Source organism: Pan paniscus, chromosome 18, assembly GCF_029289425.2.
Source record: "Pan paniscus chromosome 18, NHGRI_mPanPan1-v2.0_pri, whole genome shotgun sequence".
NCBI classification, from domain to species: Eukaryota; Metazoa; Chordata; class Mammalia; order Primates; family Hominidae; genus Pan; species Pan paniscus.
The window spans coordinates 98,506,390-98,526,992 of NC_073267.2; the positions used below are offsets into that span (position 1 = coordinate 98,506,390).

A 20,603-nucleotide genomic window follows, 5' to 3' on the forward strand; every position below is an offset into this window, starting at 1 on the left:
GGGTCCCCTGTGAGGAAGAGGCTCTGGAGCCCAGAGGGGACTCTGCCAACGCCCCCCGAGCTGGGACATGGCACAGCAGACTGGGTGGCAGTTGTGCTCTGCCCGCCCAACCCACCTTCAGGCACCTGCGTGGCCTGGTGGGGAGTGGCCACGCCCAGCCCCTCGTTCCTGGAGTCCTCCTCCTCCTCCTCCTGCTGCTGCTGCTGCTGCTGCTGCTCCTCCTGCTCCTCCTGCAGCAGTGGGGTCCCACTCACTGCATCCTGCCTGGGAGAGGGTCCGAAAATGTCATCTCCCAACTGGGTTCCTGCCCCTCTCATTTCCTGGGGCTGGAAGAAGCCCTGTTGGCACCGATTCTGCTGCAGCTACCAGTTCAGGTGCACAGCTGTGTCGCAACTCATGCCCACTGTCCCTGCAACCTCCACGCTACTGCCATCCCCTTGGTATGAGCAAATGCCCCTTGGGATCTGAAGGTGGAAGATGTGGCCTCTCCAGGGCCGGACAGGGAGGGCGGGGCCGCACCTGTGAGCCCACCGCGGGAGGCGCGTGCCAGGCAGGGACACGTGCTCCATGTCGGTGAGCTGCATGAAGGGCCTGTGGAAGTAGTGCAGCTGCAGGATGCAGGCCAGCAGGAAGAAGCCGGGCACCAGGATGCTGGAGAAGAGCTCGGACACGCTGAACTGCTCCAGGCCCAGGTCCCCCAACCTGTGGAGGGGCAGCATCAGCACCGGCCCGGCCCCCGGCAGAGCCGCTGCAGCCCCGGGGAAGTGCACGGGGCGTCGGCGCCCCTGCCCCACCGCCCCAGCCTGGACTCACTGCTCGTCGGTGAAGCCGGTGAGGTTGCGCCAGTAGGCAGGGAAGTCCTGGAACTGGAAGGTGTAGACGGCGATGAGGACCAGCATGGTATAGGCCACCACGAGCCACCAGAAGGCCTTGAGCAGCTTCCGCCACAGGCTGTAGTAGACCTGCCGGGTGAGGTGGGGGTGGTGAGGACCGCGGGGAGGGTCCGTGCCCCAGCCCCCATCCCGGCCCGCCAGCCACCTGGAAGAGGGTGAGGCAGAGCAGGAAGAGGAACATGTAGACAATCTTGTAGACCACGAGGCGGCCAGCGAAGCTGACCACGATGAACATGCCAGCACACACGTAGATCCAGTACTTGGCGTACACGCCCTTCACCAGCTCCCCCAGGCTCTGCAACAGCGTCTGCGTCCGCGTGGGCTCTGTGGGCCAAGCCAGGGGCAGGCGATGGCATCAGGGCGGGCAGGCAGGAGGGCAACCCCCGCCTCTGGCCCACCACTCACCTGTGTCTGCCACGGTGACCTCCGTCAGCGCAGCTGGAGACTCTGCCCACTTCAGCAGCTTCTCTTTCACAAACTGGCGCAGCAGGAGCCAGAAGGTCAGGGTGTAGAGCAACTGTGAGAAGCGCAGGGTGTCACAGTCAGCCGGGGGGCCCAGCACCCCTCCCACAGCCGGGGGACCCAGCACCCTCCTATAGCCGGGGGCAAGAGCTCTCAGGGAGGCGGCTGGCACCAGCCCATCCACCGCAACCTCCCCACAGGCACCAAACACCCTCTCGCTCACACCCACTCAGAGGCACACGAACACACTCACATCCACAGATGAGTGCATGGGTTCACTCGCGCTCACACGCAGAGTCACACGGGTTCACTAGTTCACGTGGGCACAGATCCATGCACGCACCTGCACACACATCCACATGCTGGAGTGCATGTTTGCCCACATGCGTGCTCACATATGCACACAAGCTCACATGTGCACATGTTGGCACACAGGCTCACAAGTTTCACAAGATGAGACCCACTGGCCTGCAAACAGGTGGCCAGACACGATGCTGGCACCCGTCTCACATGGACACGCAGGCACCCTGTGAACACATGGCCTGCACAGCTTGTCGCTGAGACCCAGGGCTGTGCATGGTGCCAATGGGCAGAGCCCACGCTCACAGTGTCGGGGCACGGGGTGGTGCCCATGCCAACAGACAGAACCCACACTCACACACAGTGTCGGGGCACAGGGGTGGTGCCCGTGCCAACACAAGGTTGTCTGTTTATTCACTCAACAAACACTCACTGAGAAGCTACTCTGGGCTGGCTCTGGGTGGGCAGAAGGGGACAGACAGACACATCTGCCTTCTTGGCGCTGCCACTCCCCCAGGCAAATGGACATTGAACAGGACGACAACCCTGATGGGTCTGTGCACCCAGGCACCCTTGGATGTGGCGGTGCACACTCACCATGGCACCAAGGTCCAGACAGGGGTAGCGAGTGTGCTCCAGCCCCAGCTGGCGCAGGCTGACGGGGCCCAGGGTGGTGGGCAGCTCAGGGCGCAGGTCCATGGCCCACACGTAGCGGAGGCAGCACAGCGTCATCCCATACAGCAGGATGCAGGGCGAGCATAGCATGGCCAGTTGGTGGCGGCTGCGCACCGTCCAGATGAGGCAGGCCCAGAGCAGCAGTACGAAGGTCAGCCAGCTGTGGTAGGTGATACTCCACACCTGCGCGGCAGAGAGGGCTGCACAGCTGCCCAGCGCACCCCACCCAGGCGATGCCTCACACCTGCGCGACAGAGGGGGCTGCACAGCTGCCCAGCACACCCCACCCAGGCGATGCCCCACACCTGTGCGGCAGAGGGGGCTGCACAGCTGCCCAGCGCACCCCACCCAGGAGATGCCCCACACCTGCGCGGCAGAGGGGGCTGCACAGCTGCCCAGCGCACCCCACCCAGGCGATGCCCCACACCTGCGCGGCAGAGGGGGCTGCACAGCTGCCCAGCGCACCCCACCCAGGCGATGCCCCACACCTGCGCGGCAGAGGGGGCTGCACAGCTGCCCAGCGCACCCCACCCAGGCGATGCCCCACAGCTGCGCGGCAGAGGGGGCTGCACAGCTGCCCAGCGCACCCCACCCAGGCGATGCCCCACACCTGCGCGGCAGAGGGGGCTTCACAGCTGCCCAGCGCACCCCACCCAGGCGATGCCCCACACCTGCGCGGCAGAGGGGGCTGCACAGCTGCCCAGCGCACCCCACCCAGGCGATGCCCCACACCTGCGCGGCAGAGGGGGCTGCACAGCTGCCCAGCGCACCCCACCCAGGCGATGCCCCACACCTGTGCGGCAGAGGGGGCCGCCCAGCCACCCTCCCCAACTACATACCACCCCAACCCCCACAGCCGCCTACCATCATGGCGATGAGCGCGCATACATAGCTCTGGTCCATGATGAGGTGGCCCAGGCTGTGGAGCGGAGACGCCTCCCTGGGCTCAGCCCGCTTGGGCCGCACTGCAGGTGGGGACAGCGGTCAGCTCCGGCAGGGTGATCTCCAGGCCCCCCCGCCCTGACTATGCCCTAAAATCTGGGCCCTGGGCAAGCACACAGCAGGAGGGACAGGCCCCCGGTGGCCACGGTGGGCTATGGGCAGCACACGTGGGCTCCGGCGATTGGACTGACACCGTCCCCGAGCGTCAGGGATGGCCCTGCCAGCACCTGCCGTTCTCTGGGCCTAAGTTTCCTTGAAAGGTTGGGAAAGGTGGCCCTGACCCCCTTCCCAGCTCTGCGCACCTGAAGACTCTCGGGACCCCCACCCCAGGGCCCTGGCTTCATTTGCTTCATTCAGAAACACATTGCAAAATGGAAAATCAAGGGTTAGGGTAAAGAAAGAAAGTAGCCAGAAAGAGCCCCCAGGCCCTCCCAAGGCGACATGGCCAACACAGAGTTCCCAGGCCAGCCCCTGCCCTGGACGAGCGGCCTCCTGGGGCCACTGGGCCACCTAGAACAGCTCCCAGAGCTAACAGCACAAGACAGCATAGCCACGTTCTCTGCGGAGGGGTTGGGGGACCTGGAGGCCCCCCATGGGGTCTTGGGGATCAAGGACGCGGCCACTCAGCTGCCCTGGGGGTCTTGGGGGTTGGTCAGTAACATGGCCACTCGGCTGCCCTGGGGGTCTCGGGGGTCACTGACACCGACCCGTGGATGTCCTGGGCCCCCGAGGGGGCGGCAGGCAGAGGTGCGGCGCGAGCATGCGAGAGCGCCAGGCGGCCACCAGGGGGCAGCACCGGCCTCCCCCCGCCAACCCAGCCATACCTTGCAGTGTGCGGTACTTACCAGGCCGCTGCCGGAGGGAGCTCTGGCCGGTCAGCTCGTGCACGATGCAGTTATCAGCCTCGGTGTCGGGTGCTGTGGGCACCACGTGCTGTGGGCAAGCAGCGGTGAGCCATGCAGGGGCTGGCCGGGCGCCCCCCACGCTGGTGTCTCCACCTGCCTGGCTGCTCACCTGGTCAGACTCCCGTTCCTGGGGCCACTGGTCCAGCTCTGCTAGCTCCAGCTCCCGAGCCTCGTACCCCTTTGCCGCCTCCTTCCTCTGCAGAGACCAGCGTCTTGAGCCCAGACCAGCTCCACACCCCACCCAGAGGCAGGAGGTCCTGAGACCAGCCCCATGGCCTGGCCTCAGCCCACCCCCCATGGGTGGCAGGTGCTCACCTGGCCGGAGGAGCGGTACGCACGGAGCTTGCGCAGAGAGGCCGTGGCGTAGCACAGCAGCAGGAGGATGCCGGGGCTGGCATACACAGGCCAGTCCAGGCTGGTGTTGAGGACCAGCGCATGGGGGCTGGAGCAGTTGGTGGGACCCACGAAGTCCTTGAGACCCAGCACCCTGTCCAGAGAAGACCCGTCACAGCCTACCACCCCAGAGGCAGTGGGGCCACAGGGGCTAGACGAGCCAGGTGGGCGGGACCAGGGCGGGAGGAAAAAGGGGCTGTGTGGCAAGCCGTTACCTAGCCCAGATGCCGGCAGGCGGGAGCAGAGCCTGTGCCAAGGGCATCTGGTAGCAGTAGAGGCAGATGAGATGGCCGGCGCCGAAGCACCCCACCGCGACGCAGAGTCTGCTGAAGCCCCGAGTGCTGATGGGAAAGTGGCAGGCCCACCAGGTGCAGGTGGCCAGGAAGAGCAGCAGGTAGACACTGGAGAGGGCCGAGGGGTGGGCGATGCCTGCGGGGCAGGGGCACACAGGGTTTTACCTGGCCGGTGCCATGTGTCCCGCTGTCTCCACAGTCATCAGGGAACTCCAAGACCCCTCCCAGTGTGACTGCCAGTGCCCCCTGCCTCGGTGCGTACCTGCCAGTGCAAGCAGCGTTACGGCCAGGACCCGCCCAGCCGCCACCAGCAGCCAGTGGGCCGTGACTCGGAAACGAGCGGCCAGCCGTGACCTCCGTGTAGGGGCCAGCGTTGCTGCTTCCTGCAGCCCTGCCGTGGGGCTGGCATCCACATCCCTCTCGTCATCATCCTGCCAAGGTCATGGACAGGGGCAAGGTCAGGTGTATCCCACTGAGGCCACCTCTCCAGCCCACACCTGCCCAGCCAGGAGCGTGGGAGGCGGCCACATCCACAGCTGCTCCTCTGAGGGCCACAGGACAGCCTCCCTGGGCACAGGCCCCAGCCGTCCCTGAGGTCTGCCTGACACCTTCCTACTTCCTCACTCAAGCTCACAGTTCCTGCAGGCCTTCCTGGTAGCAGCTCCCACCCTGGCCGAAGACCCAGGGTCTGTCCTGCCAAGCCCAGGCACGTGATGACCTTGCCAGGTATAGACAGACCACAGACTGTCCTATAGCACCTCATCTCCCCGAACCACACACCCAGGGAGCAGCGGGGCCCTGTCTATACCCCGGGGGGTCTCTAGAGACCAAGGGGGCCTGAGGGACATGGCCAGGCTCCAGGGTCTCCTGTGTACCCCTGCCAGCCTTCTGGGTGGCTCTGCCTGGAAGATAGGGGTGGTACTCCTGCCCTCCCCAAGCCTCTGGGGGGACAGAGGTGGCCAGCTACCTAGAAGAAGTGACAGGCCGGCCTGGGGCTGGGGAGAGAGACCTGCCAGGCCTGTTTTCCCTGCACCTGACTAAAGATTTCCCAGAACACAGCCATTTCCCAAACACCGGGGAAAGCCAGGGTGTGGTGGAAAGAACACGGCTGTCGTCAGATGCCCTGGCTCTGGCCTGGCTGCCACCGGCCCAGTGTCCCCATCTGTGACTCGGGGGCTCTGCTGGTGGCTGAGGCGCCAGGTGCCCGGGCTGAGACCGCAGGCTGTGGGGCTGGACGGCAGGCCCCATCCCAGCTCTGACAGTCTCCGCGCTCTGCAGGCCGAGGCAATTCACAGCCTCTCGGAGCCTATTCCCCTTCTGTCAAATGGGATGGGGGCTTGACGGGACAGATGAACCAGACCAGTCCTGTCCTCACAGGCCTCCAGGGCTGCAGGGGCTGCTGGGAGGCTCCGAGGCCAGGGTAACAGGGAGATCAGGGCAGGAGAGGCCCAGGCCCTGAGCCCACCCCTCTCAGAGACCACACAGCAGCTGGGGGCGAGGCTGGATCAGAACACAGGGCGCCATCGCTCACCCCACCCACAGGCTGGCCCTGGCCCTGGCCCTGGGAAATCTTCTGAGCAGAGCCGTGAAAAATGAGCATTTCTGGGAGTGGAAAGAACAGAGGCAGCTGCTGTGGGAGAACAGGTGTGAGGCCACCGAGGGGCAGGCCCAGCCCTGACTTGGGGTGAGAGGCCACCGAGGGGCAGGCCCGGCCCTGACTTGGGCCCCACGTACCGCAGCCATGCTGCAGACGCCCCTCACCTCCTCCAGCGGCCAGCGCCCCTCGGGCTGGCCGGCACACTCCGTCGCATGCCTGCACACACGTGTGTGTGTTGCCCGTATGTGGGAGTGAGGGTCGCCCGGGGGCCCTGCCAGGCCGGGTCATGGGGCTTCTAGATCTTTCGGAACGGTATCCTGCAGGTGCCTGGTGCCCCCAGCTCACTCTGAAGTCCGTCCACGCTGGCCGCCCAGGGCGCAGCTGCACACTCAGGCTCCCATCACACCAAGATGAAGATGACCAGAGTCCAGCCACCCAGCCCCTTCCCAGCAGCCAAACTCCAGGAAGCTCATGCCCCATGCCCCCATCAGCATGAAGGAGGGGCTGACGAGGGAGGGGCGGGTCTCTTGGAGGACAGGCAGCAGCACAGTCCTCATGAGCGCTGGACCCCCTCAAATGCCCGGAAAAGCCACTTGACCTCCAGGTCCCCGTTCCCACTTCTGAAATGCGGGCACCAGCCTTGCCCCATGGGGTGGCGACAGGACAGGCAGGAGGGCAGGCCGCCTCTGCAGGCTGAGCAGGTGTACTCGACCTACCGTGTGGCTTGGGGAACCCCTTTCCCTCTCGGGACTCCTCTAGAAGTTGAGGCCCATGTGCGTGGCGAGCATCAGCTATCTGACGAGTGGGCACTGGGAGGGTGAGGTGGGAGGAGGCTGGGTGCCCGGGGCAGGGAGTTCGTGGGCCACGACACCCAGGTGGCCATAAATCCTGGCTGAGCCTGGGGATGGCAAGTGTGGGCCCAGGCAGGGACGAGAGGGTCTGAGCAGTCAACGTTGGGTGTCGCAGGCCCCAGCTCATGCCCTGTCCGTGCGAGGGGGCCATAGCTCAGAGATTCCCGGGGCCGGACCTCCAAGTCTTGCAGCAGCTACAGTTCACTCTGCCTCCCACTCCGAGGACAGAGGCCCTGCTTCAGGCCTGTCGCTCCTGGGGTCCAGGCCCCTGCTGGGGCTCTGGGCCGACAGCCTGTTTGCCTGTAAGTGCATGGGGCCTGCTGGGGCCGCCCCTTCTCAGCCCTTCTGCAGTGGCTCTCCAGCCAGACACACTGCCCAGCACTGCAGGTTTCCACCACCGCGTGGCCCCAAATAATTCCCCTGTGAAGAGTTCCTAAGGGCACAGATGCCATGTTGGGGCGTGGAGGTTTCTGACTAGAAACAGAGCCCGAGTAGAAACAGGTCTGAACGGATGGAACTGCAGGCTGGGCCCCGGGGTGCGATTTGGAACTTCCTCCTCTCTTTAACACCAACTTACAACCAAAACGTCTACATCTGTTTTAAAAAGATTAAAATAACCCTCAAAATGGCTGAGACCACAGCTCTCGAATGACCTCCCTGACACACGGGTGACGCAGCTGCCCTCACCAGCTCCCGTGGATGTGGGCTCTGCCGGGTGTTCCTTGCAAGGCGCCCGCAGATGCCGAGGCAGACAGAGGAGACCACCAAGATGCCCAGGTCAGGGGCCACCAGCCGGATGGCGTTGGGGATGTCCTTCAGGTCCAGCCTGCGGAGAGCAGGGAGCAGCCGCGGTCAGACCAAGAGGACAGGTGTGGGTGGGAGCGTGGATGGGTCTCCAGGTGCGGGTGAGAGCGTGGATGGGTCTCCAGGTGCGGGTGGGAGCGTGGATGGGTCTCCAGGTGCGGGTGGGAGCGTGGATGGGTCTCCAGGTGCGGGTGAGAGCGTGGATGGGTCTCCAGGAGCGGGTGAGAGCGTGGATGGGTCTCCAGGTGCAGGTGAGAGTGTGGATGGGTCTCCAGGTGCGGGTGGGAGCGTGGATGGGTCTCCAGGTGTGGGTGGGAGCATGGATGGGTCTCCAGGTGTGGGTGGGAGTGTGGATGAGTCTCCAGGTCCCCCTCTGTCCCTCCTGGGTCCCCCCACTTCCTGGGGCCTGAAATCCCCAAGGGAGGCTTGCTGGTTGGGGGTGGGGGGAATGGTCTTACCTTGTGACCCCTATGTGTCGCGAGAGGGTCTCCCAGCGGCTGCCTGCAGAGAAAGACGGGGGAACCCAGGTCAGGCTCTGCCCAGCCAGCACCGTGGCCTGGTCATCCCTGGAGCGTTTCACCTGGACCATCCAGGCCAGACATAAATCAGGCTGAGTCAACCCCCCCAGGAGACTCGGGGTCACTGCAGGGCCCTCTCCCTGACCCCCAGGATGGCTATCCCTACCCCGCCCCCTCAGCAACTCACAGCTGGGTCCCAGGAGCTGGTCCAGGTGGGGCACAGTATGCAGGCAGATCTGGAGGGCGAGATGGGCCACCAGGAAGAGCAGGCTGAGGCCCAGCAATGCCCGCAGGAGGCGGCCTGTGTGACCTGCGGCAGAGCGAGTGGGTGAGGCTGGTCCTGGGGACGGGGAGGGGCCGCAGCCCAGGCCGCTCAGCCGGACAATAGCCCCCAGCCAGGCCAGAGCCCAGAGGCCTGAGACGCAAGCCCGTCATGGACTCAGGACCCCATCAGGCCGGCCGGCCAGCCCCACTCCCCACGCCTCCCCGGGGTCACTCTTGTGACAAGGAGCCGGGCATCCTCCTGGGGGTGGCAGCAGGATGGGCCTGGGGCCCACAGGCAGGAAAAGGCCTCCCAGGCTCAGAGGAAACCACCTGGGGTGTGCTCCCTCATCCAGCAAATACCTGTCACCGTTCAGTTGTGGAAGCAGAGGAAATAGACACAAGGAGAGGCAAGAAGCTCCACCTCACCCCAGTGGGGGCTGCAGGTGGATGGAGACCAGGGCATGCGGAGCGCCCCTGAGCAGCTGTGGCTGGGGTGGGAGCAGGGCCATGATGGCTCTGGAGAAAAGTGGGGCACGCAGCTGCCTCCCTGGGGCTGAGGGGCTGCAAGGAGAAGTTGCATCCCTATGCATGGCCTATGCATGGTACCCAGTACCCATGGCCACCCTGGCATTTCAGGCACCTGCTGTGCGCCAGGTCAGGCCCCAGACTGGCATCTTCTCTCTGTGTACCAGCACCTGGCAGGAAGCGGCAGCACCATCTGGTTGCCTGGCAGCCTTGTCCTGCTCCCAGCTGCCTGTGGCCCCACTGGACTCAGCCCCCCAGCAGGGAGGCCTTCGGCTGCAGGGCAGGGGCTGGGCGGGCGCACCCTGTGGCTGGGGGCACTCAGGAGCCCTGGCTTCACCTCTGCTCTCGGCGCACATGTGGACAGCTCACCCTCCAGCAGGGGTCCGGACCAAAGTCCTTGACCCACCGGGTTCTGAGTCCTGACAGGGCTGTGGACAGCTTCCCTTTCCACCCCGGCACCTTCTGGCAGGAGCTTCCGGGCCCTCACCCTGGGGCAGCAACTCCTGCACCACCAACCATGCCCGGCCACGAGTAAGTGCAGAACAGCTCAGGCCCTTCTCACAACTTCCTGGAGCTCAGGGACTGGCAGCATCTGGGTCTGGGTCCAAGGTGGTGAATGTCACCACCACATCTGCCCTCTCTCGGCCTCGGGGCGCAAACTCAGGGCCTGTGTCCACTCTGTTCAATTTTTTGAGCACAAATGGTGTTAGGTGACAAACTCGGGATTGGCCTTGGACACTCAGCCCCCTCTTTCTGGAGTAAAGACTCATGACCCACGTCCAAGTCACCCTGCACATCCCTAAGCCTGACCGTGAGGCAGCCCTCAGGGATGCCCAGGACTCCCTGTCCGCACCACCAGGCAGTCGAGGCAGGTTTGGACCAGCTTCTCACACTCACACCTTCCTAGGGTTGCCCCAGGCCCTGACCTGCTGACCCTGCAGCTATGACCTCTGACCTGTGGAGGATGGGAGGGGTGAGCAGGAGGGAGAGTGGGAAGGAGGAATGGAAAACAGTCCAGGAAGGGAGGCTGCAGCCCCAACACGAACAGGAGCCACCACCAGGGGGCTGTGCAGGGCTCCCGGAGGACAGGACCTTCCAGGGCCTCCCTGCCCCGAACCCATAGGTGCCAGGCTTCTCACTGCTCACGATCTCTGTGCCGGGCTCATACCTGCCACGCCAGCCCCTCTTCAGCAGAGCACAAGTCTGGCAGCAAGAGGGCACCAGCCAGGCGCCCCGCGCCCCCGCCTCTGTACAGCAGGGTCACCGTGGGGTGACATGAGAACACCGACCCAGGGAATGGGCTCCTGCCACACCTGCCTGGGAACCTGGGCTGTGAGTCCTGCTCGCTGCACCCTCTAGCCTGACGTTGAAGTAACCTCGCCAGCGGGGCCCTCTGTGGCACTGGGCACTCAGGGACAGCACGTGGCATTGGAGAAGGTATTCTGAGTCCTAGAGAGAGGGACCTGTGGGGCTCCTGCTGGGGCTGTCAAGGACCCCCGGGCACTGAGAGGACATCTGCGCCCTTGAGCAGCCAGGCTGACTGGTTCCCTGCACACACGATCCAGCAGCCCGGGAAGGAACTGCCTGACCAGAGACCCCTGGGCAGGGAGGGGCTCTCAGGCCACCTGGCTCCCGCCCACCCACCTTGCCCTGCACGACAGTCCAGGATGTCCGTCTCTGGCTACATCTCGGATGCCACTGCTTGCCCATTGTCTTCCTCCCTCCCCTTTCCCTGCCTCCTTCCCGGTTCAGTTCTCGGGCCGGCCAGAGTGTCCTGGTCTGGCCATGTTAGAACGGCTGGGCCATGATCCCTCCCCAGGGTGGAAGGGGCCGCAGCTGGGCCTGGAGGCCACTCCTGGCCACGTGGCACGACCGCTCCCTGCCTGGGCTGGATCAGACTAGGGAGCTGAGAGTCCGAGGGGCACCCCGGGAAGAGACGCTGCTGGAGATGGGAGGGGGCCGGAACGTGCAGAGGGATCGAGGCTCTGCTGACCTGCACGGGGCGGGGCGGGGGGAGGTGCACACAGAGGCCGAGGGGGCACCCTGACACCGGCCCTCTTCTCGACAGCATGACCTCAAGGGGTCGGGCGGCTTTCTCGTGCCTTCACCTGCAGCCCCTGTCCCCGCCCACCCCCTCACTTTCCCCCTGCAGGTCCCACTCCCAAATGCAAAGCTGGGAAAACCAGGTTGAGCCGGGGATCAGGCCACCTCCGCAGGGACCCACTGCTGCCTCTTCCAGGAGCCCAGGAGACCCAGTGGGTCTCCTGCCCCCGACTCCAACTCCCTCCTGGCAGGACACACCCAGCTCACAGTGGCCTTTCCATCCTGGGAAAGGGAGTGAGAGGAGGCTCAGGCCAGGGACCCGCCCAGCTCTGGCCGGCAACCGCCCTTCAGCCTTTGTTCCTGAACCACTGTGTGGGCCCCAACCCATCCGCTGCCTGCTGGAGGGAGCCCATGGGGAATGGACTGTTCTTGCCACCCCTATCCATGGCAGGGGAGGGGCTCAGCATGGCTCTTGCCCACCCAGAAGAAGGTGCAGGGGGCCTGGCGTGGTGGTTCACACCTTTGGGAGGCCGAGGTGGGTGGATCACCTCAGGTCAGGAGTTTGAGACCAGCCTGGCCAACATGGTGAAACCCTGTTTCTACTAAAAATACAAAAATTAGCCAGGCGTGGTGATGGGCACCTGTAATCTCAGCTACTCAGGAGGCTGAGGCAGGAGAATCACTTTCACTTAAACCTAGGAGGTAGAGGTTGCAGTGAGTTGAGATCTGCCACTGCACTCCAGCCTGGGCAACAGAACGAGACTCCGTCTCAAAAAAAAAAAAAAAAAGGGCCGGGGCTCCCCCTCCAGCTTGCAGGGCTCTCAGGAGGAAACAGGAAGGGGCGGGGAGGCCCCAGGGCATCGCAGACCGGATGGTTGACAGAGCATCGACCTCCCCCAGAGCCGGAGCCCTTGGACCCCTGCACGGTCTGCAAAGGCTCAGGGGCCCCACCACGGCAGCATCCTGATGCGTGGTCCATAGATACCATCCCCACACCTGCCGGACAAGGGCTGGGCCTGATCTGTGGGGAGTGTGGAGTTGCCCTGAGTCTGATCCGTGGAGTGTGCATGGGAGCCCCCTGGAACCTGATCCATGGGGTGTACATGGGACCAGCCAAGGGACCCAGGGTGCCTTGAGGCTGAGCCATGAGGCCCACCCAGCGACTGAGCTAGGGCTGAGCTGCGGGGTGGGGCCACGAGAGGGGGCTTTTGAGACAGAGGATGGAGACTACACAAGGCTGGCAGAGCCGGGGGACCAGTGAAGCTGGAGAGGGTGGCAGGGCCTCCCTGCAGGGGGCATGGCAAGAGGTGGGGGGTGGTCTCTCTCCACACAGCAGGGTCACTCTTGGAGGTGGGTTTTATCCTAAGGCAGGATGGGGCTTCTGAGTCCCTAAATGACAAGCAGGTCTCTGGGAGCCAACCCCTGTGGCTCTGCCTGCAGCCCTGCCTGGAGCACCAGGGTCTGTTCCCACTGCCCCAGCCCCAGCCCCTGCCCCTCTCCTCCCTGTTCAGTCTGAGCTCAACCTCCAGCCCCCCAAGGATCAGGCTGACGCCTACAAGGGGACCAAGGCCCAGATGGCGTCAGAGCTTCCACCAGGGCCACGCCAAGCCCAGCAGCTGCACAAATCATAAAGCCCCGGGCACTCGGCTCGGGCAAGCCTCACACTTTCCTCTCTCCCTCCCGGAAAACTGGGCAGCGTCTCCGTCTCTGAAGGGCCTCTGAGGAGGCTCAGGCAGGGAAGTCCTCCCGGGTCCTCTCCAAATCTTCCCACCCCAGCTCCTCCCCTGGCCTGGCTGGGCGCCTGCCTTCCCCCACTGCTGATCAAAGGAAAGTGTTTCCAATTGCGCCCTGGGCATGAAATATTTACGGAACAAACGGCGAAACACCAGGGGACTGGGAACAGACAGAACCGGCTCCACAGAGCAAAGGGGAGGCCCAGGATAGGGACCGGGAGTGGGTGTGCCCACCCACCACAGCCATGCATCCTGGAGGGGTTTGGGCCTCAGGCCCCAGCGACTCCCAGCACTCGGCCGCACTGGGCCCCTCCCAAAATGCCTCTCTGCACCCCTGAATTCTACCCATGATCCAAGATCAGTGCCTGCGCTGGGTACAGTGACTCACACCTGTAATCTCAGCACTTTGGGAGGCTAAGGCAGGAGGATCGCTTGAGCCCAGGAGGTGGAGGCTGCAGTGAGCCATGATCATGCCACTGCTCTCCAGCCTGGGCAACCAAGCAAGACCCCCACTCAAAAAAAAAAAAAAAAAAAAAAGCCAAGCACGGTAGCTCATGCCTGTAGTCCCGGCCGAGGTGGGCGGATCACCTGAGGTCAGGAGTTCAAGACCAGCCTGGCCAACATGGTAAAACCCGTCTCTATAAAAACACAAAAATTAGCCAGGCATGATGGTGGGCGCCTGTAATCCCAGCTACTCGGGAGGCCGAGGCGGGAGAATCGCTTGAACCCGCGAGGCGGAGGTTGCAGTGAGCCCAAATCGTGCCATTGCACTCCAGCCTGGGTGACAGAGTGAGACTCCGTCTCAAAAAAAATAAATAAAAAAGACCATTGCCCACCCCACAGCACCATGAGTTAGGAGGAGCCCGTGGGATGCTTCCAGCCAGATGTCGCGAGGCCGGAGAGCGACCTTCCACCTGCAGCTGGCAGAACAATGGACCCCAATGATGCCTGCACCCCACTCCCCAGAATCTGTGAACGCAGAAGCTCACATGCAGAGGCGAGTCCAGGCAGCAGAAGAAATGGGGGCTGCCCAACAGCTGACCTTAAACCAGGGAAGTCGGCCTGGATTAGCCGAGGAGGCAGATGGGACGAAGCCACAAGGTTACCGCAGGGGAGAGGGAGCAGGAGAGACAGGGTGTGACCCTGACCCCACCCCACCGGCTCTGGAGATGGAGGGAGGGGCCCCAAGCCCAGGAAGGTAGGCACCTGGAGCAGCTGGAAGAGGAAGCACATCCTCCCCAGAGTCCCCTGGAAAAACGCAGCCCGGTGGACACCTCGTAGCCATGGACAGGCCCCCACGCTGCCAGCCTGCTGCGTCCAGCACCTCCCAGAAGGGCGGCACCCGAGAGCCTGTCTCCACAGTCACGCCCCCCGGTCCTGCTTGGCCTCCTCTCTGCCCTCTGCTGGGGAAGGTCTCTTGCTCCCTACACTTGCCCTCCCTGGGGACCTTCCTTCCTTTCAGTGGCTCTTCACCCTCCAAACCCAAAGACCAGCGGAGGGCCCGGCCCCACCCACGTTTGGCCCATGGCCTTTGGGGACAGGTCTCTGAGTGTTTGCTCCCAAATGCACTCTCCTAAAACGTGGGCACAAAATGGACATGGCCCCCACAGGGCAGGTAGCTGACACGTCACAGGATGACATGGCCCCCCACAGGGCAGGTAGGTGACACGTCACAGGATGACATGGTCCCCCACAGGGCAGGTAGGTGACACGTCACAGGATGACATGGCCCCCACAGGGCAGGTAGGTGACACGTCACAGGATGACATGGCCCCCACAGGGCAGGTAGGTGACACGTCACAGGATGACATGGTCCCCCACAGGGCAGGTAGCTGACACGTCACAGGATGACATGGCCCCCACGGGGCAGGGAGGTGACACGTCACAGGATGACATGGCCCCCACGGGGCAGGTAGGTGACACGTCACAGGATGACATGGCCCCCCACAGGGCAGGTAGGTGACACGTCACAGGATGACATGGTCCCCCACAGGGCAGGTAGCTGACACGTCACAGGATGACATGGCCCCCACGGGGCAGGGAGGTGACACGTCACAGGATGACATGGCCCCCACGGGGCAGGGAGGTGACACGTCACAGGATGACATGGCCCCCACGGGGCAGGGAGGTGACACGTCACAGGATGTCATGGCCCCCACGGGGCAGGTAGCTGACACGTCACAGGATGACATGGCCCCCACGGGGCAGGTAGCTGACACGTCACAGGATGACATGGCCCCCACGGGGCAGGTAGCTGACACGTCACAGGATGACATGGCCCCCACGGGGCAGGTAGCTGACACGTCACAGGATGACATGGCCCCCACGGGGCAGGTAGGTGACACGTCACAGGATGACATGGCCCCCACGGGGCAGGTAGGTGACACGTCACAGGATGACATGGCCCCCACGGGGCAGGTAGGTGACACGTCACAGGATGACATGGCCCCCACGGGGCAGGTAGGTGACACGTCACAGGATGACATGGCCCCCACGGGGCAGGTAGGTGACACATCACAGGATGACATGGCCCCCACAGGGCAGGTAGCTGGCACGTCACAGGATGACATGGCCCCCACAGGGCAGGTAGGTGACACGTCACAGGATGACATGGCCCCCACAGGGCAGGTAGGTGACATGTCACAGGATGGAGGGTTTGCTGCTACCCTCGTCACCCAGGCTGCAGGCTTGGCACGTGGCCTCACCGCCCTCTGTTTGGAGGATACGGGAGAGCAACACAGTCCTGGCCCAGCTCAGACCCCAAGGTGGTTCCCAAGGGGGGCCTCAGCTCCGCCCCCACACAAGTGGATCAAAGTCAACTGAGGTCCAACCCCACAGCGGGCGGCGGGAGGGCGGTCCAGGCGGCTGGAACTTCCAGGCTGCCAGAGCCTCAGCAGGCAGGAAACGTGCCTGGAGCCTGCAGGGAGTGGGCAGTTGGGGCCCATCCACTCCCTGTGGCCTCCCAAGGGACACAGGGACTCCAACCCCATGACCCTCCTCGCCCCCCACAGCCCCTGCAACACGGATCAGAAAAGATTCTGAGCTTAGCTTGGGGTCTATGATGAAAATAAGAGACTCTGATGGCTGGGCGTGGTGGCTCACACCTGTAATTGCAGCTACTTGGGAGGCTGAGATGCGAGGATTACTTGAACCTGGGATGCGGAGGTTGCAGCGAGCCAAGATTGTGCCACTGCACTCCAGCCTGGGAGACAGAGCGAGACTCTGTCTCAAAAAAAAAAAAAAAAAAAAGACCGGGCGCGGTGGCTCACGCCTGTAATCCCAGCACTTTGGGAGGCCGAGGCAGGCGAATCACGAGGTCAGGAGATCAAGACCATCCTGGCTAACACGGTGAAACCCCGTCTCTACTAAAAATACAAAAAAAAAATAAGCCAGGCATGGTGGCAGGCGCCTGTAGTCCCAGCTACTCGGGAGGCTGAGGCAGGAGAATGGCGTGAACCTGGGAGGCGAAGCCTGCAGTGAGCAGAGATCGCACCACTGCACTCCAGCCTGGATGACTGAGCGAGACTCCGTCTCAAAAAAAAAAAAAAAAAAAAATTTATTTCGGGACCCCTCATCTTCCACCCCGGGCTGTTAAAGGTGAGGAAAGCTGTACGAATTTTGGCTCCATACGAATGCCCACCCCCTCCCACCCTGAGAGCGTGGGCAGGGTCCCCTGGCCTTACCTTGGAGGCCGCATCGGGTGGGGCCGGGGAACCAGGGCAGCAGCAGCAGGAAGAGCAGGTAGACCAGCGAGAGTCCGCTGAAGCGGAGGAGGCAGGCTACGGGGAGATGGGCGTTAGCTACGTCGCCAACAGAGGATGGCCAGCCCCACCCCAGAGGACAGCGCACCCGCGGCCCAGCTCGTCACACCCCCGAGGCCGTGTGCCCTGTGAGTGCTGCCCTGGGCCAGAGCCATGGAAGCCGCCTCGCGCTTCCGTACATATCTCTCACACGCCACGACACGGGCACCAGCCTCCCAGCAGGGCGCTGAGGCTGTGACCCATCTTTCTACCTTGCTTTTTTTCCTTTAAAAATGCTATTCTTGGGCTGGGCGCAGTGGTTCACACCTGTCATCCCAGCACTTTGGGAGGCCAAGGCGGGCGGATCACTTGAGGTCAGGAGTTCAAGACCAGCCTGGCCAACGTGGTGAAACCCTGTCTCCACCGAAAATACAAAAATTAGCCGGGCATGGTGGCAGGCACCTGTAATCCCAGCTACTCGGGAGGCTGAGGCAGAAGAATTGCTTGAACCCGGGAGGTGGAGGTTGCAGTGAGCCGAGATTGAGCCACTGCACTCCAGCCTGGGCGACAGAGCGAGACTCCATCTCAAAAAACAATCAAACAAAAAAACGCTGTGATTCCTGCCCCCAGCACGTGTCTGGGAGCCCCCGCACAGGTATGGGGCAGTGGGACACAGCGCGCCTTCAGCCCAAATGCTCTGCGTGGCCGCACTCGCCACAGCCCCCACACCATGTCCCGTGTCTGCCGTCCTGCCTGTCCCAGAAGGTCTCGGGGCCTGGCCTCCCACCCTCATCCTGAGAGTCCGGCCAGTGCCTGCATCAGTCCCAACCACACAGCTCCCACCCGGGGTCTCCCTGGCACTTGCACTGATCTGATAAGGTCTGGAGTCAGGGAGGCTGTGCCTGCCACGTGCTAGCCAGGCCTGCTTCCTCCTAGGAATGTGAGGTTTGTCAGGACATGAGGGGTGGGGCCTGATGTCGTCTCCTCGCAGGGGACCTGAGGGACCACTCAGCCTTTCGGGGGCTACCAGGGAGGACACTGGGACTGGAAAGGTGCCTCATGCTGCCTAAGGGGCGCCAGCAGCCCATCCTCCAGCCTACTGTCCACCCACCCTCCAGCCTCAGGACCCCGGTCAGGAGGCTGAGGAAGGAGGCCACAGGGAGCTCAGACCCGTGTCCAAGCGAGACCCCTAGCTGCTGCTCCCACCATGACCCCAAAGCCCCAACCAGGATGTAGCCAACGAGGTCCCTCCATAGTCTGGCTCTGTGCCCAGGGGAGGCCATGCGTGCCACCATCTGCTCCATCCTTGGTGCCAAAGGAGCCCCGGGAAGTCTTCTGGAGGGAGGTCCAGCCCAGCCCAGCTCTCACCTTGACACCCGCCTGCCCCTCAGTCCCCAAGAACCGAGCCTCACCCTAGACCAGGGGCACGGAAAACGCAGGGCAAGTTAGAGGAGGCGCAGGCAGAGGGAGACCCCGACCTCCACGGACAGCACAGGAGGCCGGGCCTTTCACAGCCTGGTGGGGCCTCCAGACCCATCTCCCCATTGGCACCGTGGAGCTGATGCTTGCACCTGAAAGGGCCAGGGGCGCACGGCAAACTCGAGAAGCACAGCCCCTCCCTTCTCACTCTCAACAACTTCACCCTTCCACCCTCCCAGAAGCAGACACGAAAGAATCGCGCTCGGCGCTGCTACGGGCTCAAGGCGGCCTCGGCTTAGCGCACACATCGCGGAGTGCCGGGCTCCGGGGGGCACCGCCTGCCCTGCTGGACACAGCAGCCTCCCCCAGCTCCCCCAGGAGCCCTCCCTGAAGTTAAGATCCCCTCTTCCTCCCATTAACGCACCAAGCGTAGCCATCGGCTCCATGCTTTTAAATCTAAAGTTGTTTGACGATTATACATTTTCATTAAAAAAAAAAAATCCATAAGATCTGGCCCAAGAGGCAGGAGGAAAATGCATTCACAGCAAAGGCTTCTGAAGTTCTCTGTTGTTCTCCACAGCTGCACTTTTCAGCCAGGTGAATTCTGCCCCAGTCCTGTCCCCAGAGAAGGTGGCACCTCCCCTCTGCACCTGTCCAGCCAGGTGGCAGCCGTCCATGCATCCGTCAGAGCAGAGGAGCTCACGGTCTGACCTGCCAGGAACGTCCAGTGCTCAACAAGTGCACCAGGGTTGGGTTCGAAGCCCGTGGCAGGGCACCCTAGTGTGGTGTGGACACCAGGCAGGGCTCCTGGAGTCAGAAGCGTAGGTCCTGGGGATGAAGGTCACCAGACCCTGAGGCTGTGGGGAGGCCAGGGAGGTGGTGCCGTGCATGCAGTTTCCTTTGGGAAAACGAAGAAGTTCTAGAGATGGGTGTCAGTGATGGCTGCACAACAATGCGAATGTGCTTACCGCTGCTGACCTGTGCCCTTAAATGCAGCTAACGTGACAAACTTTAGGCCGGGTGTGGTGGCTGAGGCCTGTAATCCCAGCACTTTGGGAGGCCAAGGCAGGCGGATCACTTGAGCCCAGGAGTTCGAGACCAGACCAGGCAACACAGAGACCCCATCTCTACAAAAAAATTCAAAAATTAGCCGGGGATGATGGTGCATGCCGGTGGTCCCAGCTACTCAGGAGGCTGGAGCAGGAGGATCACTTGAGCCCAGGAGGCTGAGGCCGCAGTGAGCCATGATCACGCTGCCGCACTCCAGCCTGGGCGACAGAGTGAGATCATATCAGGAAACAAAGCTTTATGGATGTATATTTTGCCAGAATAAAAAAATAACCAGCCCTGAAATCTGCAAAGGATTCTCAGAAGCCCGAGCCTGAGGCTGCAAGGGACTGGGGCTGGAGATGAGGCGGGTGCAGGGGCTGAGGATGGAGATGAGGGAGGGGCTGGAGCTGGAGGCCTCCCTGACTGCCCTGCCCCTGGCCGAGCCAGAGGGGAACCTTGAGGGGCAGAGTGGAGTCAAAGGCAGAGGACGATGGGGGCGTGGGAGGCACCTTGGCAGGGGTTCCCCGGCTGGCCAACGTCACCCGGCAGGGCAAGTCCCCTGCCTGACACCAGGACCCACCACGGGCCTGCCCTGGGGTGATCAGCAACACGCCCCCCAGAGTTTGTTCACTCATTCATTCATCCATTCATCCATTCATTCATTCATTCAATACCCAGCAGGCCCCACCAGGCAGCGGGCTTGGTCTAGGGTCCGGGGACATGGTGGACAGTTGGACAGACAGCTAAGGCTTGTCCCAGGTGGCGGCCACTCAGCAACAACACAGACAAGGAAAAGGCTCAGAGAGGAAGAGGGCTACTTAGCCCAAAGCCCACCCACCGCCCCCCAGAGCACACTCACCCCCCCAGAGCACACCTGCCACCCCCCAGAGCACACTCGCCCCCCCCAGAGCACACCCACCCCCAGGTACACCTGCCCCCCCGAGCACACTCACCCCCCCGGAGCACACTCGCCCCCCCCAGAGCACAACCGCCCCCCCAGAGCGTACCCGGCCCCCCGGAGCACACCTCCCGCCACAGACACCAAGCAGGGGCAGCCTCACGGGTGGGATGAGAAGGGGGCTCAGGGTCACAGCCCAGCCCACCACTCCTCCCGTTATCTGGTCTTGGGGTCCTCCGAGTAGCCGGCTAGCAGGTCAGGAGTGAGGAGCGCTCCTCCAATGCTCCAATGCCCCCAT

At 63.3% G+C, this 20,603-nt stretch overlaps 1 protein-coding gene across 2 annotated transcripts in view; it reads right to left on the reverse strand.

Annotated features, from left to right (window-relative positions):
- The window catches only part of PIEZO1 (piezo type mechanosensitive ion channel component 1 (Er blood group)), a 69,765-nt gene that overhangs the window by 17,830 nt on the left and 31,332 nt on the right, over positions 1–20,603 (reverse strand). For both annotated transcript variants that reach the window (XM_034940908.4, XM_055100529.2), the window contains exons 2-17: positions 16,882–16,977; positions 8,821–8,943; positions 8,574–8,616; positions 7,999–8,137; positions 5,126–5,294; positions 4,786–4,999; positions 4,493–4,664; positions 4,287–4,373; positions 4,118–4,205; positions 3,195–3,295; positions 2,253–2,513; positions 1,299–1,410; positions 1,039–1,217; positions 814–962; positions 520–702; positions 116–264 (exon numbers count right to left, since the gene is read on the reverse strand). In XM_034940908.4, coding sequence (XP_034796799.3) covers positions 116–264; positions 520–702; positions 814–962; positions 1,039–1,217; positions 1,299–1,410; positions 2,253–2,513; positions 3,195–3,295; positions 4,118–4,205; positions 4,287–4,373; positions 4,493–4,664; positions 4,786–4,999; positions 5,126–5,294; positions 7,999–8,137; positions 8,574–8,616; positions 8,821–8,943; positions 16,882–16,977 — 2,265 coding nt within the window. The remainder of the gene's footprint in view (positions 1–115; positions 265–519; positions 703–813; positions 963–1,038; positions 1,218–1,298; positions 1,411–2,252; positions 2,514–3,194; positions 3,296–4,117; positions 4,206–4,286; positions 4,374–4,492; positions 4,665–4,785; positions 5,000–5,125; positions 5,295–7,998; positions 8,138–8,573; positions 8,617–8,820; positions 8,944–16,881; positions 16,978–20,603) is intronic.